At 25.0% G+C, this 17993-nt stretch overlaps 2 protein-coding genes across 2 annotated transcripts; one reads left to right on the plus strand and one right to left on the minus strand.

Annotated features, from left to right (window-relative positions):
- Nucleotides 1-1540: 1540 nt before the first annotated feature.
- LOC145837099 (beta-1,3-glucan-binding protein-like) lies at nt 1541-10921 on the minus strand. The gene is made up of 13 exons (XM_082944872.1): nt 10816-10921; nt 10539-10640; nt 9766-9894; nt 7333-7470; nt 6496-6650; nt 6242-6301; nt 5385-5542; nt 4609-4713; nt 4472-4530; nt 4240-4357; nt 2430-2637; nt 2208-2347; nt 1541-1622 (listed from the first exon to the last, which is right to left on the minus strand). The coding sequence occupies exons 1-13, from the start codon at nt 10919-10921 to the stop codon at nt 1541-1543; spliced, it is 1560 nt and encodes a 519-aa protein (XP_082800998.1).
- Nucleotides 10922-13698: 2777 nt separating this feature from the next.
- On the plus strand, nt 13699-17655 carry LOC145837110 (beta-1,3-glucan-binding protein-like). The gene is made up of 9 exons (XM_082944880.1): nt 13699-13833; nt 13971-14030; nt 14659-14816; nt 14872-14976; nt 15493-15551; nt 15689-15806; nt 16242-16449; nt 16979-17118; nt 17574-17655. The coding sequence occupies exons 1-9, from the start codon at nt 13699-13701 to the stop codon at nt 17653-17655; spliced, it is 1065 nt and encodes a 354-aa protein (XP_082801006.1).
- The last annotated feature ends 338 nt before the right edge of the window (nt 17656-17993 follow it).

Here is a 17993-nt window from a genome sequence, read left to right on the forward strand (position 1 = left end):
TCCTGATTAAAAAAAATCAGTATTTTCACTAAGATCTGGCCGAATCAAAATAATTGAAAAGAAAAATAATAACTTTTGCTTGAAGAAACAAAGTAACTACACTTAAGAAAACAACTACGCTTTGTTTATAACAACTAGTTTCATAAGAAAAAACAAGTCAACAATCGAGCACAAACAAACCTACATAATTATATATTTTTACAAATTGTATTTCATTTATTATGTAAATATTAAAGAATATAAATGTACATTTTCTTTTTTAATTTAGAAAGAAACAAAAACGTTTAATTAAAAATTAAAAATATCTAATAATTTATTGGCATATCTTTTTCTAAATCAAAATCATGACACACTAAAAGTTTTTCTACTCTGTGTTAAATTTTTTATTGCTTGTTCCTTGATCAATTAAGCTTTGTAAGTCATATTTACGGTTCTACTATAGGGTTTAACAGCTTCTATAGTCGATGGGCTATCTGTGTTGGCTTTTTGTACATAATTTATCAAAAATGAACTTTTACGGCAGTTTTACTGTTGTAACATTATTAAAAATTTTTTTTTTTTTAGTCACCGAATTTTAAAAGCATAACCTTGAAATTCTCATCACAATTTACCTCCAGTTAGTTTATATCATAGTTTTAAGTTTTTTTATTCTCTGATTCAATTTATTTGTTAGTTAAGTAATTTTTTTTTAACCAGAAAAGTTTAGGACCGCAACCTACTCGTTGCAGGCCACGTTGTCCACTTCTACTTTATAACAAAATTAATAAAAATTAAAATCAATAAACCATAAATGGTTTATTTATAAGCTACAACATAATTTAAGGTATAAAACCATTAAAAAATAAAATGCAACTAAGTATTAATAATTTTTGAATCTATCTGGAATCGGCTCTAATCGAGTCTTAAAAAAGATAACTATTTGAATCCGACCGGAATCTAGTTTGGGGGTCCGTTAGATCACTAATTTTTACAAATAATTTAATTATTATTGTACATTTAATATCTTTAACAGTTTAAGCTTTTTTGAACTAATTTTATCAATAATTCAATTAAATTAAATTTACAAATCTTTGAGGGATAAGTTTGAAAATGTAAGTATGCACCATTTAAAAAAAAATTGGAAAATTACTTTTGCTCTCTGTTTTCTTTTTCAACTTATAAGCAAAAATGTTCCGAAACACATTTTTTAACAAAATCAAATACTCAGTATGTTTTTCTACTATTTGTCAGTAAGATGATATCTCTTTAAGTTAAAAAGATTAAAAGTAAGAGTATAACTGCTTACAAACTCGGAAGATTTTCAAATAAAATCTCAAAACTTTAATAAAGTTTAAATAGTTGTTTCCTAGTTTATACTTTTTTCTATATTAAGACAAATATTGGACATATAAAAAGATATTTTTTTTATGATACTTGTCCTTTGAATTTTATTTACTACTTGCAAAGATACAACAGAACTAGTTTATTTACAGTTTGAAATATTTTTATTTTTATTTTTAGAAGTCAAAGAATAATCGTATCACATTTTAATTTTTATATATTACTTTTGCCACACACGCAAAGATTTAATTTGAAGAGCCGCGTTTTCACCGTTGCTATTTTCCGGATCCCAGGTTGGATACCTAAAAAAGTACGAAAATATGTTTTGACGTTATTATATAGTACAGTGATGTGACATATTACTTTTTTTCTAAGCTTTCATTGTTTTCAAATTTATTTTAATTTAACAACTTAAAAGAATCGATACAAAAATAAAGCTTCAGTGTTGTAAAATTATTTTTTATCTTGCCAGTTAATGTTAAAGTCAACAACAAAAAACTATTTTAGTATTAATTTTAGTTTTATTAGATTCGATCAAGTCTATTTAGGATTATAAAACCACTACTGGTAAAATAATATTTAAATAAACTAAAGTTAATCATAACTACTTTTGTAGTAAATTATGCATTGCTTACTACTTAGAGATGTTTGTTTTATATTTGGTATGCATTTATACAAATGCTAAAAAAAGCTAGTTTATATTAAGTAAAGCTTTTGTTTCAGCAGATATTCGTTTTTACTAGGTACTTGATGCTGATGGTTAAATTTTGATTTGAATACTATCTGTATCAAACTTTTTGAAGATTATTAAAGATCAAATAATCATCAAACACTTTTAAAATCACTTAAATTATTTGCATTATACTCAAGTTCTTATAAAAACAAACCATTGGTTTTTAGCTTGCCAAAAATCTCTCATAGCAGTTGGAGAGTTGTTGTTCCACGGTTTTGCACCTCCGGCATTTGTCCACGAATCTTGGAAGAAACCGTTTGTTCCACCCACCGCGACATTGATCAAAATATAAAACTACAAAAAAATATTTTAAACAAATGGTAGTCCTGGATTTTTTAGTTTATTCTTTAATCGCCTGAAGTTTATTACATTTTACCTCTTTGTCAAAAGGTGCCATTTTGTTTTTGCTGTATCTCCAAGGATTATCGATTCCTGGTGCTTGTTGTTCAAATTCTCCCATCGACCAAAAACCTTCATTACCAGGATCAACTTGCATGATCAGCTCATCATCAATGTAAAATGAAACATCTGTTTCACTCCAGTTAACAGAATATTTATGAAAACTTGTAGAAAAATCTCCATGCCTAAAAGTTAATTCAACTTTTTGATTTTTCCGTGTCTAAACTAGGTTTAAAAAAAATCTTTTCGAATAATAGTTTTACTAAGTTCTACTAATTTGTTCTTTTTTTGAACAATAGTTCATTAAGAACATAATACAGTTTTAAGTACTAAGAAAATACTTACAGCATAAAAATTAATTTTTAAAGTCTTCACAGCATATTATTTAGATAGCAAATAATAAAATAAGTTCTAGCTGTAAGAATAGTTTTTAAAAAATTTTTAGAGGACCAATTAAGTCTACAAATGTGTTAATTTAAATTCATACCTATTGACCGCCAATACTTTTAAACTTAAAATTTAAAAAAAAAGTTAAACCACAACGTTACTTAAAAGTTATATACATTCATAAATATTACAAGTAACTTCGAATTTTAAAACTGTTAAAAGAACTAGCAATCTCTGTTTAAAAAACTAATACTTCTATTTATCTAAATTCAATTTAGTATGATATTTTTATTTTTTTACTAATTTAAAACAATATTTTTTTACCATTTTAAAATTCATCTTTTGTACGTCTTTGACGAACTTCACTTAAATTATACTATATTTAAGACCATACATTTTAGAATTTATAATTTTTTTATAGAAATTATACAATAAAAGAGTTTTTGGATGAAAACAGATTAGTCAGAGTTTTTTGTTTGTATAACACAACCTTTTATCTTAATGATTTATTTTTGTAATGGATAAACAATTTATCTTTAACTCGTAAAAAAAAAAGATTTAAGAAATAAAAATAAAAACTGATAATAGTCATAAATTTTAAATTAATTGTTTTTGTTTTTAAATTATGACTTTGATGTTTTTATTATGCTTAGCATTATGCGGTGTTAAGTGAGTTATTCTTCTGATGCTTGAGTATGTTGTATAAATTTAAAAACTATCTAATACTTGGTTAGTATGGAAAAAGTCATTTGTAGTAATATTTATTTCAAACTATTTTTTTTTATCTTCGAAACTTATAAAACATAACATTAGAAATGTATAATGAAAAATAAGATCTTTATATTAATTTTTTACGTAAAAATTTTTACAAGTAAATGCATGAAAAAAAAGTCTGAAGTGTAGGTTACTAAAATGAATAATAAAAAAGGGCGTATGAAAATTAATTTTAATATAAATCGCAACATTAATGATTTATTTATAGTAGTATACTGTAGATTTATACTTTTTCATTATACATACTTGTATAAAAAAGTTTACTGTTACTAATATTTTAAAATTATTTAGTTTTTTAATCTTTTTAGTGAAATAGCTGTCAAAACTTTTTTTTGTAGAGGGTTTATATAGTAAAACTGCTTATAGTTAATAGTTGATCGGTAGTAAATAAGCTAGTAAAATTTGTTGTGTAATACAACTAAAGTAATGATTTTTATGGTCGCATTATAAAAATAAACAAAATGAGTTAGGATAAAAGTGTAAAAAAAAAGTTTGTTGAAATAACAAAATTGAAAGTTAATTCTACTCTAAGTTCTGTAATATAAAATTAATTTAAAATCTTTAAGTAAATATGTAGCTATTCAATACACGACAAACTCATTACAAATAATATACTAAAAGCTCACTTTTCCTTTGTTGTTTTCTCATAACCGTTAAGTGGCCAGAACGGTCCCCAATGCATTGTCATGCCAACAGCATCATTTCCATGTGAGACACCACTTGCATCTCTCAAATCGGAATTTCCTATATTTAAAAACAACTTTAATCGTTTTTACATTTTAACAACTTTTTTCAGCAACATTTTCTAAATTTGCAACATAGTTTTCAAAGTTAGCATGTAATAAACTTTTATTTTACCTCTTGATTCTAATATGTCGATTTCACCAGAGGCTGGCCATTGTCCATATTCGTTAGACCTAAAAAATAAATTTAAATGTAACTTAACTACATTTAAATGAATACTAGTAAATTCTATCCTTTTTAATAGAAATTACTTGGGAAGCATCCAAACAGCTGGCCAAATCCAGTCACCTTTGGGCATTTTCGCTTCAAACTCAATTGTTCCATATTTGAATGAAAACGAGTTCACCGAGCGTATCCTAGAAAGTGTTTTGGTAGCTAGTTTATTTAAGTACTTTACTATAGTAGATTAATAAAAATAGTGAAGAAACATAAAACAAAATTTTTTATACATAAAATAATCTTTTAATATACTATTTTCAAACGAATACATAATTACATTACAATAACAAATATTACAAAATTAACGATTAATACAATAATAGTTTAGCAACGATACAAGGTGATAAGTTTTTAATCAAGTTTTAAAATTTAAAATATCAAATGTTAAAGAGCTTTTTTCTTTGAAAGATCATATTAATAAAAATATTGTTTAAATAAACTTAACTTGGGTATTCATACTTAGTATCTTATTTGTGTCGACACCCCTTTGATTGCAATAAATACTGACTAGTTTAATTTCTAAGGTTTTTTATGTAATAGAATTATTAAAAATTATAATTATAAAACAGTCTTAAACATGATCAATAAAAAATTGAGTTTGTTCTGTGCATGATAGAAGTCGTACATTTTCATGCCGAGGAGCACTATTCCATAGTGAAGTATATTTCCCTTAATGTTTAGTTAAGTAAAGTTTACTGATAACTTTTGTAGTAGTTATGATTGTTGGTAAAGGTTTTTTCGACAGCCTTTGTAAAGTTAAGTTTTACGGTTTAAGAGAATTTAACAATCAAAGAATACAACTTGTTACCTTGCTGACTGAATTGGATTTAAATAGTTGGTAGCAGTTCCAGTTCTGGAACATCCCCAGTACGCATTTCCAGTACACTGATCAGCTGGTGAAGCTCCCCAAATGTCCAATGTACCAGATGACAAAAATGCTTCACCATAATGATCCGACATAAGTGTCTGAATTAATTTAATTAAACAGTTAAACTTACTGTAAGTTTTCAGATATTTTAGTATAGTTTAAGAAAAACCAAAACAAAACTTTTATAAATTTGTAGAAAGATACGACAAAAGTATGGTTGAGAAATGTATTGAATAATTCTAACATAGTTTAAAAATTATAAACTATAGATGTCCAACTTATGGCATATAATGTTTTTAAGACTATTCATAATTAAAATTGATGAGCTATAAATACTTTAAATCTTATAAAATATGAATACATCTATAACTTGCATTTTAAAAATTATGTTCTTAATTATTCAATACATTTATCACAACTGTGCATAAATTAAATAGGTTTTGTAATTAAAAAAAAAAAACAACGAAAGTAAAAAAAAGCGACTTATATAAAATACGGTAATGGATAACATCAAACAAAAATAACTATATTTAAAACACAAGCGGTTAATTTAAGTACAGAACAAATGTAAAAACATCTTTTTTAAACAAGTAGATTTTTGATTTTTATTTCTAACACTTGTGTCGTGCACAATAATTTTTTTTTTTAAATATGTAATGCAGTTTAAGATTTGTAATTTAAAGGTCTCACATACATTAATTTAGTACAGATATTTAAATAGTAATGTATTTTTTTAAACTTTTACATAAGATATTATTTTTAATATTGAACTATATACTATTTAAAATACGACTTACTGGTTTTATAAACAGAGTATTGTCTCTGACGTAGCTGTTAGTTCTATTGTTGGTGTAGTACTGAAAAACAAATACTGTAAAAATTTGATCAATTTTAAAATAAAACTAAACTTTTTACAAATTTTTATGTAAAAAATTAAAGTTTTAACAACTTTTTTATCTTAACAAAAAAAGTTCTTAAAAAAATTGTTTTCTTTAAATTAAAACATATTTTTATCACAGTTACAGTTAATAAACATCTTTTGTTCAAAAACCTGAAATTCCCAGTTTCCACCGCCACCCATCGTCATTTCATGTTCCCATCGCGATTGGTCTAAGCTGTTCCAATTTTCCTCGAAAATCAATCCGTTACAAGGAGCAATGTTCATATCGCATTCAGATGAGCATGGGAAGTTTGAACAGCCGGCAGCTGAAAAAAAATGTTTTATAAATACTAACATAAAACGGATAAAGGTATTTTAGTAAAAACAAAACAAAGGTTAAAGATTTTTAATTAAATAAGCTTAAAATATCAAAAAAAAAAAACAGACTAGCGCAGAGTTTTATTTAACTAGAGCTAGATTTCTTAGACATTTTTACAAAACTTTGGGTGTAAAAAAGCTTTTTTATTCGGTTGCCATAGGGTATGTATTAAAAAAGCCTTTAAAGATATAAATTAGAATAAAAAATGTATGTAATTAAAGAAAAACTTACTATCAGCTTAAATAAAAAAAAAAAAGATTGTAGACAAAAAAAAAAACGGTCAGGTGTTTTTGCTAGATAGTCAGGATGCAACCCTTGTTTTATACTAGCATAAAAACTTTTTATTTATTTTACCTATGACCAGTTTAGTATAAAAATATTTCTTTAAGTTCTTTTTAGTAAAAAAAATTATCTCTATAATTTCAATTAACAAACAAACCGTAAGATTTTTTTCAAATTCCAACAAAAGTTTAAAAAAAAGTTGTACGTTTAAAACGGTCATTAAAGTTTAAACCGATTTGAATAGAACTAAAAAAGAGTCTGTTAAACTCAAAAAAATATCTTCTGTTTTGAAAAATAATATATAAACAAATTAAGCCGATCAAAAATTAGTACAACTTTTCATGTACCTTCACCTCCATTATTATTGCTAGAGTCTGTGGTTGTTGATGGTCTCAGAGTTGTTGTTTGTTCTTTTTGCGTTGTTGTTGTTATTGATTGAGTTGTTGTTGTGACTGATTGCGTTGTTGTAGTTGGTGAAGGAGCATCTGTTGGTTTGGTTTCAGCTGTTTCAAAGAAAGCCTTAAATCAGTTTTAGTTTTTTTGTGTCTTAGATGAAAGTTTTTGTTCCTATTATTGAAAAGCGTTTTTAAACAAAATGTTTATCAAAGAGCTACCTAAGTGACAAGATAACTGTAGTTGGACTTTATTGACTTATTTTTTATTATTTATTATGTTTAAATAATATATGAACAAAATCAGCTACTTTGTTTGTGTTAAATGTAAGAAAATGATTTAACTTTTGTTAATAATAATTAACTACTTGAATGGCTTAAGAAGAACTATTTTTACTCAACTACTTCATAAATAAAACTTTACAATGAACAAGTTTATAATATTTCAAGCAAGCATACATTAAATGATTTTTTAACGGTTTCCGATTAGGTTTAAATTCAACAAGTTTCTATAAATAAAAGCACATCTTACTAAAAGGTCATTTACTTTTCAATTAAACATCTTCATTTATTTAAAAAAATATCGAACTGCAGCATATTTGGATTGGAATTAATTGGATGGTGATTGATTCTGACCAAAATTATTCAGAAGGAAATTGACTTAGATCAATCAGATTAGAATATACTTTGATAGGAAATATTTGAATAGGAAGTGGACATAATAAGAATTGATCGGAGAGTAAATATCATCTAACCAACTTTAACTTTTGAGAATTAATAGTACAAATTTATTTTTTAGAGCCCTAAAAATGGATTATAAGGCTAAAAACATTAATTAGCGTCAAGTATTACAATGTGTTACGAACAAAAATCAGGATTTACTTAAATTGAAAAGAAGAAACTTAATTGAGAAAAAAGTGTCATATATAAAAGATATTTTGAAAACTTAGAGTACATTCACATTTGTAAACGCGTAGTAAACAAATTATGTCACCTAGAAGTCATAATAAGTACTTGTAATAATTATTGAGTATACAAAAAAACTAAATTTGTACAAGCAATTACAAATGTCTTACTTCAAACTTAATGCTTAAAGAGTAAGTATGTGCTAATGGTTTGGGGAAGTTTTTTACACTTGAGTTTAAATGTAAAAGGTTTAGATTCAAAGATAATAACTAAGAGTTTAGTTCAGAAGGTAAGGTAAAAGGAAGTGAGGACACCAAGCAAGAAAAAGTGTGAGTAAAAGAGCCATAATTTTATAGTTAATGACCTGTGCTAAAGTGTCACTATATGATAATCTTTCCATTACCAAATGATTTGTACTTCATCAGAAAAAAAGCCTAAGTTGTTTTTGTAAGTAAAATTCAAGTAAACTTGTTATTAAAATATTAAAGAATTTTTTGTTTTTGTACAAAAACAGTTTAAAAATTGTTGTTTTGAATAAATTTTAAGGCTAAATAAAGAAAGTTAGTTAACTAAATCCGTTCAGTAAATATTTTTATAACTGAATCTTAAATAAAAAATTTCTTGATGAATAACCAACTATCAAAAAATAATTAAAAAATAATTAAGATTTCAAAAGTTTAATTACTTATATCTGCGTTAGTTCTAAAAGAATGTAGATGATATCAAATAAAAAGTTAAATCGATTATAAAAAAGTTTGTTATATCACAAGCTCGCAAATAGTGTTTTAGTATCTTAGTAAAATAAAACTTATGTTCAGGTATAATTATTTTGATACACTGAAAGCTAATATCAAAATAGAAAAATACACATAAATACTAAACTAATTTATCTTAGTAATTTTAATATATTATAATCTGTTGATATAAATATTTTTTTTGTTTTTAAAATAATTTATTGAAACAGGTTTTATTTTTGCTGCCTACTTTTAATATAAAACTTAAACTTTAATTTATTAAATGTATATTGAAAAAATTATGTATGGTGCTAACTAAGAAACGCGTCTGAAAATTTGAGTAGTAAAGTTATAAAGTTATTCAAAGTAAATGTACTAGTTATACAAGCTATGGAGCTTCTATTTATATGCTTCTATATATATCTTAATTGAAATATTTACTAAGATAAAGAATCATATCGGTAAAACTAATTTATAAGTAAAAGAAACACAAGTGTTAGCTTTAAAATTTTATCTTAGATACAAATTAAAAATTATAACAAACTTTTCTACTAGAAGTTTAATTGAAAGTATGTTTAAATGAAAATTTTACGCTACTTTAAAGACTAAAAAACTACAAAAAGAATGCAATTTTGTACCGAAATATTAATTAACAAACTTAATGGTGAAATTTAATTATTTTTCAAAACCAAATAATCTCAATAATTAAAGCATTCATAGCTGTTTATGATTTTATTTCAATACTAACATGAACTAGCAGTCCAGCTTTGTTCGAGTAAGTTGTATCCGCCAGAAGCTGTTATAACATTCAACCAATAGTACACTACATCACCTTCTTTTAATAAGACTTCATAGTTCTCGTGAACAAAGTAGTTATCTGTTTTAGAAAGTGTTTTTGTGTGTTTTTTATCGAAAAAAAAAACTAAATTAGTTTCTTATAAACTGGTAACTGCATAACTAACTTTACAATAAGTTTTATTCATCAGAACTTTTAAAATTAAACAGTTTTCAATTTATCTAAAACGACAAATTTCACGTAAATAGTTAATTTTTAAACCAAAGTTATAAAAATATTCAATTTTGAAAAAAATATTTTGAATAAATTAAGTTACCACTCCTCTACTGTATACAAGCGTGCAATAAATTAAACTAAAATAAATATCATAAATGGAAGTACTTAGTGTTATAGAAATACAGTAAATTATTAGTAGTTTAAAAAATTTTTATGTTAACTATGCTTATATTACCATTAAGAGGTCGTCAACATCCTAGGTTTAATAAAAACAAGCTGCCTTGAACTATTCTATTAAAAAAAAAAAGTTATAGGAAAAAATCGAAATAACTATTCTAACTAGCAACATATTTATAAAAACTTAACAGAAAAGAGATTCTTTAAGTTTCTTTAACTTAAAAGTAAGTTTTAGGCCAGATATTTCTGGTTGAAGGGCTAGATTAAGTACGCGGGTTTTTTTAACCCCTCTATATTGATATTAAAGTTTCATAAGATAAATTGTAAAATACCTATTTTGTTGGTGACATCATAATTGTAGTCTCCAGCACCCACACCAGACACAAACTTGTTTATTGAGTAATGTAATCCTACAAACTGAACAGTACCATCATCTGAAGGTAAAAAAAAATATATAACATCATTGCTATATAAAAAACGTTTCTAAAACAAAATTATAACAAAACATTACAGTATTAAAATAAACAGTTTAAGTTGTTCATTGGCGTATGTATTTTTATTTTTGATGGCAAAGAATATTTTTTAACGTTATATTTAAAACTGTCTAACCAGGGTAAGCTACTCTTAATCCTTTTGGTTCAAGTAGTGCAAAATCCGGATTCAGAACGGTATAATCAGCTAATACTGATGATAAAAGTAAAACACACCAAAGCATTGCTAACAAGTTTTATTGTGGTTTTTAAAATTTTCAGTGAATGTCAAAAATCTATTTAAAAATTTAACAGTTATTTTACTAACAAAACAAATGTTTAAAATAAAAAAACTTAAGTTTATGAAACTATATCGTAATGCCCCTAAGCTACTTTTAAAACTTTTTAAGTAATACAAAAAACTGTTTGGGAAACTTAACAGATGCGTTTTAAATCTATAAAAAATGCATAGTCATAAGTTGTAGAATTTTCGGGAAACTTAATTATTCTTATAAACATTTTACTTGGTAATTCTGTTAAGTCGTATTTAAGTTATAGTTTTATAATAGTATAACTTTTTTAGCTTTATGAATACTTAAAGTCCTTTGTTTACTCCGAAATTAAAAAAATAATCATACAAAAACTTTTCAAAAAAGAAATTTTCCCCTGATACTATTATTGAAAACATTGATTTATGCCTGACATACTTCTTTGCATCTAAAAGTTACTTTACAAAATTTATGAAATTTTAAATTTAACTTATTTTGGACTATTGAATTTAAACTAGTATACAGGTATAATGTTTTAGGAGTTTTCTAAACTGCTAAACTACAATTATGGATAGACGGACATATTAATGATTAATTAAAGCTAAAACCATAGTATTAAAAAAACTTTATTTTATTTATCAGTAAATAAAATCATACAGCGTAAGAATTTTCTAATATAAATAGGTTTAGCAAGTGTGTACAATCAACTTTTATATCATTGGTTTATAAACATACTGTTTTATAAATATTTCATTTGGTAAAAAAATCTTTGCTCTAAGCAAATGAAAAAGTATACAAGTAAATCTATCAACTAACAATTTTATAAAATTCATATTACGCACTATTAACCATAAATATGTATTAGCTTTATTTGTTAATATCTCTGGAATTAATTTAAGAAAGATAACACAATAGAGTTTTATGGAAACATAATACATTAAAACACTTTTAGTAGTATTTACGCTCAATTTTATTTCAACTTAGTCTTTAACAGTTTATATATATATTATATTAAAACAATAATGAACTTTTTCTAACTTTTAAAAAGTTTACTAAGAAGAAAGTAGAACTCCTGAAAACTTTTTGAACTTATTATGTGTTATCATTATGTGTATTAAAACTTAGTAGATTTTGTAAACAATCATTCGATTATTTAAACTACTTGATGTCTTAGAAAAACCACAAACGAACATTGACTTTTTACTGGACAGTTTTGAGTATTATATTCGATGTATAAATCTTGTCTATATACGTATTTAAAGCTTATTTACTAAGTCGGAAAAACTTAAAACAAATTAGCAGCAAAGTAATAATAAACTAATTATATTAATTCATTGAAGCTGACCTTGAAACCACTAGCACTTATCAAAAAACAAAATGTATACAAACACATTAAAAATCCAAGTCATAGTAATAATTGAAAAGCAGATGGGAATTTTCACCAAGCGACTGAAAAATGAATAAAAACAAATTTTTAAGCAACTAAATATTTATTTATTTGGTGTCTGTAGATACATCACAACAGTTTGTTTGAACATTAAGTTTTTAATGAAGATAAAATAGCCTAAAAATAAACATATATATACAAAAAATGTAAACTAACTTACATACTTTTATTTGAATAGTAAGTTACTGTTCTAATTACTAAACTTTTATTTAATTTTTTTAGTATTTTTGACAGTTATAAATTTTAGAAAAACTTACTTTAACGACTAATTGAATTTAAGCTTATTAAAAATTAAAAAAAAACTGCAAAACTAGAAAAAGTATTATTCCAAAGATTCAGAAGTAATACATATATGGACTTTAAGACAAATAGTACAGTAGTGTTGTTTATACTAGAACTGTTTAATAGCAGTATTATAAAGTTATTTCCAGTTTATTAGATATCTAAGTATTTTAAACCTAAAAAGTTTGTAGTCAGATTTGGAATAAGAAGAGTTTGACAAATTTTTTTAGTAGTGTACAAATTAAATTACTTATTTTATACAAAAAATGACTTTAAGTTAGTTACAATATGCAAAAATAAATCAGAATGTTAGCTTTTTTTTACTACATCGTTTATGTGACAACTCTATCTGTTTATAGACAAAAAACTCTTAAAAGTTTAGTATATCCACCAAGTACAAAATACTAAATTTGTAGTGCTATTTATACATTGGTTAAGGTTATCTGAATTACATTTTTTTTTTCAGGTTGAGTGTTTTTTCAAGTGCAGAATAAAGTACTTTAAATTGAAGTATATAATATATATTCAATAGAAAGTTTATATAAAATATAAAAATTAAAAAAGGTTTGAATTAATGTGTCTTTATTTCGACAGAGTGTTTTTGATCTTTGATTAGATGTTAACTGTACCTGTGAAGTTTTATTCGATAACCGAAAAGTTTTTAAACCTTGTCCAAAATCTTTGAGCGCGTCGTTATGTTTTTAAATAAATAGTATATAATCTGAAAATTTTAGTCCAAAATTTTTAAGTTCTCAAATAATTTTAATGTAGTTTTATTCAAAAGATTAACTTAAAATTTTTGTTAAATACTCTGAAATTTTATTAGTATCTAAGGCTTTGAGAGTGTTTTATATTTTCTCAAGGAAGTTTTTTTCTAAGTTTAATTAAAAAAATTTAATATCTCTAAAAGTAGTTATGTTGTCAATATTTTGCTTCTACATCACCGATATTTTACCTGATGATTAACAAACATTCCTAAAAGTATTGTGAGTTATAAGCATGTTTCTAACAGAAACATTTAATTATGTTTTTAATTTTATCGCTTATTGGACTAGTATCCGCGGATACTCTGATCTTCGAAGAAACTTGGGATGAGCTCAACTTCGACAGATGGCAACACGAGCATACAATGGGAGGCGGGGGAAACTGGGAATTCCAAGTTTGTTTGTTACAGACCATGCTTCATAAAAAGTGTTTCAGATTAAGCATTGTTTATGTTTTTCGAACTAAATTGAATTCACGATACGTGAAAATATTTTTATTGTTTTCTTTAAAGTTCTTTTTATTTTGTTACAGATGTACACGAACAACAGAAGCAACAGTTACGTGCATGACAACACTTTGTTTATTAAGCCTGTAAGTTTATTTAGTTTATTGACTAGTTACAGTGTTCAACAGCTAAGTAAGAAGTTATGATTTTTATTAGGCTAAATACTTTATAATTAAAAGTTAGTTCGTGAGTTATAAAGTTATGAGAGAAAAGTATTATATAGTTTAAATAAAAACTTTTAACATGACAAAGCTCTATTTAATTTACTATTAATTTTTATATATTTCTACTCTTATCATGTTTTATACTTTTAATTGTACTCTTAAAAGTAACGTTTAAAGAAAAGCATTTAAACTTATTTTGACTATTAGAAAAAAATAAAAAGAGTTGTTTTTTAGTTGCTTTTTAAAAATTGTTTAAGATCTTCTTTCTAGCTTAAAAACATTTCTGTTTTTAATTAGAACATTTTTTTTTTCTTTATGCTTTATAACAGGTAGTGTTTATACTTATAATCAATTAAAACTTGAATTTTTAGTAGCGCTATTATAAAAATTAAAAAACTTTATTTTAAGTAAAATATTTAAGTTTCAAAATATTTAAGCAAATATTTGTCTTAAAGATTATAGAAGTCACACAATTTTTTTATAATTTTTTTTAGTATCTTTTCTTAAAAATAAAGTACTAGAAAGTTATCTTTTAATATAATGCTTATAGACACTTATGTCGGATCACTATGGTGAAGCATTTTTGTCATCTGGTACATTGGACATTTGGGGAGCTTCACCAGCTGATCAGTGTACTGGAAATGCGTACTGGGGATGTTCCAGAACTGGAACTGCCACCAACTATTTAAATCCAATTCAGTCAGCAAGGTAAGTCTCCTATTTGTCGAATCATATAATTTCTATAGAAAAATTTTCCCAACAGAATCCGCTCAGTCAATTCATTTTCATTTAAGTACGGTACAATTGAAATTGAAGCTAAAATGCCAAAAGGAGATTGGATTTGGCCTGCAATCTGGATGCTTCCGAAGTATATTAACTATTTTTAAATGTACACATTAATTTAAATAGCTATATAAAATAAGTTAGATCTATTTATTTAATTCTTTCAAGAATTTTTAGTAAAACTAAGTTTCGGATAAAGACCTGTTTGTATAAAAAATCTAGAATGATATGAAGTAGTCATTGAAAACAGTGCTTAAACAAATAAATAAAAACAAGTCTTTACTTAAAAACAAGTCTTTATTTAAAAACAAATCTTTACTTCAAAACAAATCTTTACTTCAAAACAGATCTTTACTTAAAAACAAATTTTTACTTATAAAAAAACTAATCAAATTTAAATATTACGGTTAAATGTATTTAAAGTTTAAATTTTGCTTAAGTTAGATCTTTAAGACTTTCCATTTATATAAAACTGTTATTCGATAACTATACTGATAATATTCATTCGTAAATACAATAAATACTAAACTTCGATGACTTAGTTGTTAAGGACTGTTTTTAACTTTTAAACAGTTCTAATAAAAACTGATCATTCAATTAGGTCTAACGAATATGGACAATGGCCAGCCTCTGGTGAAATCGACATATTAGAATCAAGAGGTTAATTAAACGTTGTACGAAGTTTACTAAATTTTAATTAAATTGTTAGTATTAAAAGTTTTATTTCAAAGTAAGCAGATTTTTGCTGAAAAAAGTTATTAAATATGTAGAACCGTTAAAGTTGTTTATAAATATAGGAAATTCCGATTTGAGAGATGCAAGCGGTGTCTCACATGGTAACGATGCTGTTGGCATGACAATGCATTGGGGACCATTCTGGCCGCTTAATGGTTATGAGAAAACAACAAAAGAAAAGTAAACTCATTAGTAGACTTACTTACAGATTAAGTTTTAACTTTCTTTAACACATAAACAGATCAATTAAAAAATCAACAATTTTTTAAATAACGAAACTTTTTAGCAATACACTAATTTACAATAAATATTGAGAGATTTACTTTTTACTTTATAGTTGCTATTTAGTTTAAAGTTTTAGTTGTTATGTTTTATTAATTAAGCTTGAAATTTTTCAAAACTACTTATAATTGTAGTTTAAAAATGAAAAGTTAATAAAAAATAAAGTTAAATAAGTGTCAATAATACAACACTACTACATTGTTTAAACACATATCGTAAAAAGCAATTTAAGTTTAGTACATTAACAATTATTAAGTTTTTTAAATAGAAATACAAAAAGTTTAAAAAGTATACAGAGATTATTTTTCTTGCAAATAATGTTAATAACTGTAGGCATGGAGACTTTTCCACAAGCTTTCATAAATATTCTGTGAACTGGAGTGAAAATGATGTTTCATTTTACATTGATGATGAGCTGATCATGCAAGTTGATCCTGGTAATGAAGGTTTTTGGTCGATGGGAGAATTCGAACAACAAACTGGAAATATTGACAACCCATGGAAACACAGTAAAAACAAAATGGCTCCTTTTGACAAAGAGGTATTTTAAACAATAGTCTGCTAAATTTCTTGATAAAAAACAAACAAAGTCTTTTATTCGACATAATTACATTTTAACATATTTTTATCAGTGTGATAAAGGTTGTAAGAAAATTAACAAAATCTTAAACTTACACAGTCTTTTAATTACATCAGAAATTTGTTAATCGAGCAAAAAAAAAAAAGAAAATTAAAAGTTCTTTAAACACATAGTTAGCTACAACACAAGAATAACTAACTTAAAACCAAATATGTTTTTGCTAAACAAGGATGATGAATAAAAAAGAGATGTTCGTCAACTGTATATATTTCACTAAGATAGATTTTTCATATTTCAATAAGTTTTCAGTTATTTAAACTTTTAAATCCGAAATAAGGTTTTATAAGTGATAGTTATTCAATTTTTTTAACTATTAACACTAACGTTTCTATACTTAAACTACAGTCTTCATCAAGTTTTAACATTTAGAACATTGTTAAAGTAATTAATTAAAATATTTCTTAGCAAAGTTTAAAAATTGTTCTTTTAGTTTTACCTTTTGATCAATGTCGCGGTGGGTGGTACAAACGGTTTCTTCCAAGATTCGTGGACAAATGCTGGAGGTGCAAAACCGTGGAACAACAACTCTCCAACTGCTATGAGAGATTTTTGGCAAGCTAAAAACCAATGGTTTGTTTTAGAGTATAAAAAACAACTTTTAAAATTATAGCAATTTATATGTTTTATTTGATATTTTTACCCTTTAGTTTTTCAAGTAACGTTTTTTTTTGGTAAGGGTATATATCGTAATTTATTATTATTTTTAAACCGTATTTTTTAAATTTGATCATAGCTGGTTAAACATAGTAACTAGAAAAAATGTTAAAAGCAATATGATCTTATAATAAAATCATAGTTAAATTATTCAAGGGTTGAAGTTTTTACGTAAGGAACTAACTATTTAGATTTTTTACAAAGTATTAATTTTTGTAAACAATATATACAAAAACTGTTGTATTAAAGTTTTGCCTTAATACTCAATTTTCTAATAATAATTTATTACAAAACTTCTGCGCAAAATTTGTATCAGGTTTTTAACTTTAAAAAGAAAGGTGTTTTGTTTTTTATCAATACTTTATTATTAGGTATCCAACTTGGAATTCTGATGTCAACAATGGAGAAGACGCTGCTCTTCAAGTCAGATCTATTAGAGTTTGGCAGAAATAATTTGTTTTTGAAACTATTCTTGTAATCATCTTGTAATTTCATAGAAACTTATCTGAATAATAAACTTTAAAATACAGTGTATTCAATTATTAGTTTTGAACTAGTTAAAGATACGTCAAAATTTAAACAAAAAAAAAAGCTTTTTCTCATCGTGTTGTTATATTTGAACATTTTAAAGTAGATTTCACTAGTTTAGCTATGTAACATTACCGATATTGATTAATACTGAAAACTAGTTGAATAATACTTTTAAGATGAAATGAACGTTTATCAGAACATAGAGTATTTAATTTTAGCTTTTGGTGTAAAAAGTACCTTAAAGTTTTTTAGTATATTAT

This window comes from Thalia democratica, chromosome 1 (genome assembly GCF_965202585.1).
Source record: "Thalia democratica chromosome 1, ktThaDemo2.hap1.1, whole genome shotgun sequence".
NCBI classification, from domain to species: domain Eukaryota; kingdom Metazoa; phylum Chordata; class Thaliacea; order Salpida; family Salpidae; genus Thalia; species Thalia democratica.